At 39.1% G+C, this 3,292-nt stretch overlaps 2 protein-coding genes across 2 annotated transcripts in view; both read left to right on the forward strand.

Moving 5' to 3' along the window:
• Positions 1–3,292, forward strand: part of apba1b (amyloid beta (A4) precursor protein-binding, family A, member 1b) — a 29,088-nt gene that overhangs the window by 14,402 nt on the left and 11,394 nt on the right. The gene's annotated exons all lie outside the window — the stretch shown is intronic.
• Positions 1–3,292, forward strand: part of pip5k1ba (phosphatidylinositol-4-phosphate 5-kinase, type I, beta a) — a 9,318-nt gene that overhangs the window by 262 nt on the left and 5,764 nt on the right. Inside the window, exons 2-4 of the mRNA XM_037692515.1 lie at positions 746–879; positions 2,513–2,630; positions 2,714–2,866. Of these exons, the coding sequence (XP_037548443.1) occupies positions 746–879; positions 2,513–2,630; positions 2,714–2,866 (405 nt within the window). The remainder of the gene's footprint in view (positions 1–745; positions 880–2,512; positions 2,631–2,713; positions 2,867–3,292) is intronic.

Below are 3,292 nucleotides of genomic sequence, written 5' to 3' on the forward strand. Positions count from 1 at the left end.
GAGTTTAAAACCCTTCCCACACTCTTGCAATATTCTAAACAATGTTTCTAAACACTAAACGCTATAAAAGAACAGAATGTCATGATTTCAGCTCTGCCTTCGGCTGCTCTCAGCCACCTGCAAGCACTCTTGGCCACGCCCACTTCTCTGCGCTGCACAGCGATCAGCTGATCAGCTTCAGGAGGAAGCTTATCCTGCAGTGTGGGCTGCACAGCACGTGCTAAATGATTTGAAATAATGTATTTTAAATAAAAAGTTCATGCAGATCGTGCGGCTCTTCCATCAGTCAGCCAGTTGTGTGTCATGTCCACTCTTATTTTGAAAAACCGTGATAGAGCGATAAACAAACTGCGACGTAGCGAGGCACTACTGTAAATGTTTACTTGGCCACAATCATCTTCATAACCAAGTCTAATTTTCAAAACATGTCAGGAACTATTTTATCTGTAGCATGTAATGATGCTAATGTTAGCCTGTATTTCTAAACAGATTAAATGCCCATATAAGGAAGCAGATTATCATCAGACTTGAAATTAGCTGATTATAAAAAGGATCTGAGAGAAATAAAGTCAATAAAATTCATCCTGAAGGGGGAGCCATTTAAGACTTGCTCAGCTTTTTTTAAAAATCCAAACCAAACGACGCTGCTGAAGATCAAGTTTTCATCAAGACAACATTGTGAATGTAAAGCAAAATAACACGAACCTACAGGAAATAAAAGACGTTTCTTCTTCTGCTTTTGAAGCAGCCCACACCAGAGGTGCTGAAAGGAGCCATCCAGCTGGGCATCGGCTACGCTGTGGGCAACCTCAGCTCCAAACCAGACCGAGACGTCCTCATGCAGGACTTCTCTGTGGTGGAGACCGTCTTCTTGCCCAGGTGCATTTACACAATACACCCTTTTAATTTGGGATTATCGGCCACGGAAGTCAATTCAAAGGTCTCTATTGGTAAAATAATGTTTTTTTTCTTGTGCTCTGAACTGTAATGTGCCGAATAATATAATTTATTTATACAGGTCTATGAGGTTACTGTGATCTTTCTGGAACAAGCTAAAATATGTCAATTGAAACGTATACGAGTACGTCGCGTTTCTGTCCCTCAATGCATCCTTTACCTCTCCGCTGGTTTGTCCTTCTGCTCCGTCTTTTAAATATTAAGACGGTTTAGTAACAAATGTGTTGTTTTTCTTTGCAGACGTCATATTTCGGTTATTACAGTCACTGCCTGAATGTTTATGAAGCATTCTGTCTGCTGTGATCCGGGTTTCAGCATCTTTCTTGTCCCGCAGTTTTCAGCTGTTTCAGCAAATCATGAATCAAAACGTTCAGCTCTTTCAGGACAATCCTGCTATGACTTTTGGTATTGGTGCAACTTTAGCTGTTTGAAATATTTAGCCTTTTCTGACATTTTTTTCTCATATAACATGAATTGAGCTCATTTTACGTCCTTCACATCTTTAGATGTGTTTTTAACCTTTTACTGCTCCGTTCACTCTTTGTTCTGCTTCAGCTTCTTTCAGCTTCCTTCTGCTAATTTTAGCTTTTTTCAGCTAATTTCAGCTGTTTTGTGCTCTTCAGATTCTTTCTGCTAACTACGACATTTTCATGCTTCTAACTTCTTTCTAATTTCAGCTTTTTCTGATATTTTAGCTACTATTTATGCTAATTTAACCTTTTTCAGCTAATTCCACATTTTGTGCACGCATGTAAACTTTTTCAGCCTAATTCAGCAGAAATATGCTCTCTGCATTTCCTTCTTGTAACTTCAGATTATTTCTGCTTTTTTATCTACTTTTAGCTATTCGTTGCTAATTTCAGCTTTTTTTCTCCAAATAATTTCCACTTTTTGTGCTTATTTCTGCTTCTTTCAGGCTAATTGAGCAAACGTGTTCTTTCTGCTTTTTTGATCTATTTTAAGCTTGTTTTACCCTTTTAGCATTTTTTAGCTACGGTAATTTTGGATGTTTTCAGATAAATTTAAGTTTTTCATGATAATTTCTGCTTCTTTTAACCTAATTAACTTCCTTCTGCTGATTTTTCCTTGTTATTCTCCTTTAAGCTTAATTATGCTAGTTTCAGCTATTTTTGCTATTTCAGCTACTAGTTCGCTTGTTTTATGCTAATTTTAGCTTTTTCAGCTAATTCCACTTTTTTTTAGCTCATTTCAGCTCTTCTAGTAATTTTAACTTCTTTCTGCTACTTTTCAGCCATTTTTTTTTGCCAGTTTCAGCTTTTTAAGCTGATGTCCTAATGTTTGTGCTAATTTCTGCTCATTTAATCCTAATTCAGCAAATATGTGTTCTTTCTGCTTTCTTCTGCTAAGTTAGACTTGCTCATCCATTTCAGCTGTGTTTCAGCATGTTTTTAGCTATTTTCAGCAGTTTTTCAGCAAGCTCGTCTACAATAAGCATTCACACTGCTTTTTAGCAGGAAATGCGATTCCTCTGTTTTTTCTTAAATTAAATTTTTCTATTTCCGTGAATTTTTTATGTTTTTTTTTTTTCCCGCAGTGATGGAAGCAACCAAACTCCAGCGCATCACTTCCCTGACTTCCGTCTGAAAACGTACGCCCCGCTGGCGTTTCGCTACTTCAGGGAACTCTTTGGTATCAAACCCGATGACTACCTGGTGAGGGAGGAGACCCAGAGGAGGTCAAAGGTCGTCGTGTTTCTGCTGCGGCACGTCGTGACGGTCGTCCCTCTGTGTTTCAGTACTCCTTCTGTAACGAGCCGCTGATCGAGCTGTCCAATCCCGGAGCCAGCAGCTCCTGGTTCTACCTGACGAGCGACGACGAGTTCATCATCAAGACGGTGCAGCCCAAAGAGGCCGAGTTCCTGCAGAAGCTGCTTCCTGGTTACTACATGGTGAGCCGCTTTCACCTGGAGCTGACCGACTGATTCTTTTCAACCGCTGACCGACCGACTGTCCAGCTCGCGCAGGAACTGCGAGACGGAACTTTTCTTTTGTTTTACTCGTTATTACTTTGTTTCAAATAAAACTCCCCGAAGAAATATGTGGAGATTTCTTCACTTCCTTTAAAAACTGTTTTGTTTTATTTGTTTTTATTTGCTTCAGCATCATAGTTGTCTTGCTGTGCCACTTCAAGCTTTTAACTAATGTTATTCTCCTTTTAGCTTTTAGCTACCATTCTGCTACTTTCACTTTTGATGCTTATTGTAGGGAATTGCTGTTTTAGCTACTATTCTGCTACTATTGGCTTTTAGCTACCATTCTGCTACTTTCACTTTTGATGCTTATTGTAGGGAATTGCTCTGTTTTAGCTACTTTTC

Source organism: Nematolebias whitei, chromosome 18 (genome assembly GCF_014905685.2).
Source record: "Nematolebias whitei isolate Nwh7 chromosome 18, NemWhi1, whole genome shotgun sequence".
Taxonomy (NCBI): domain Eukaryota; kingdom Metazoa; phylum Chordata; class Actinopteri; order Cyprinodontiformes; family Rivulidae; genus Nematolebias; species Nematolebias whitei.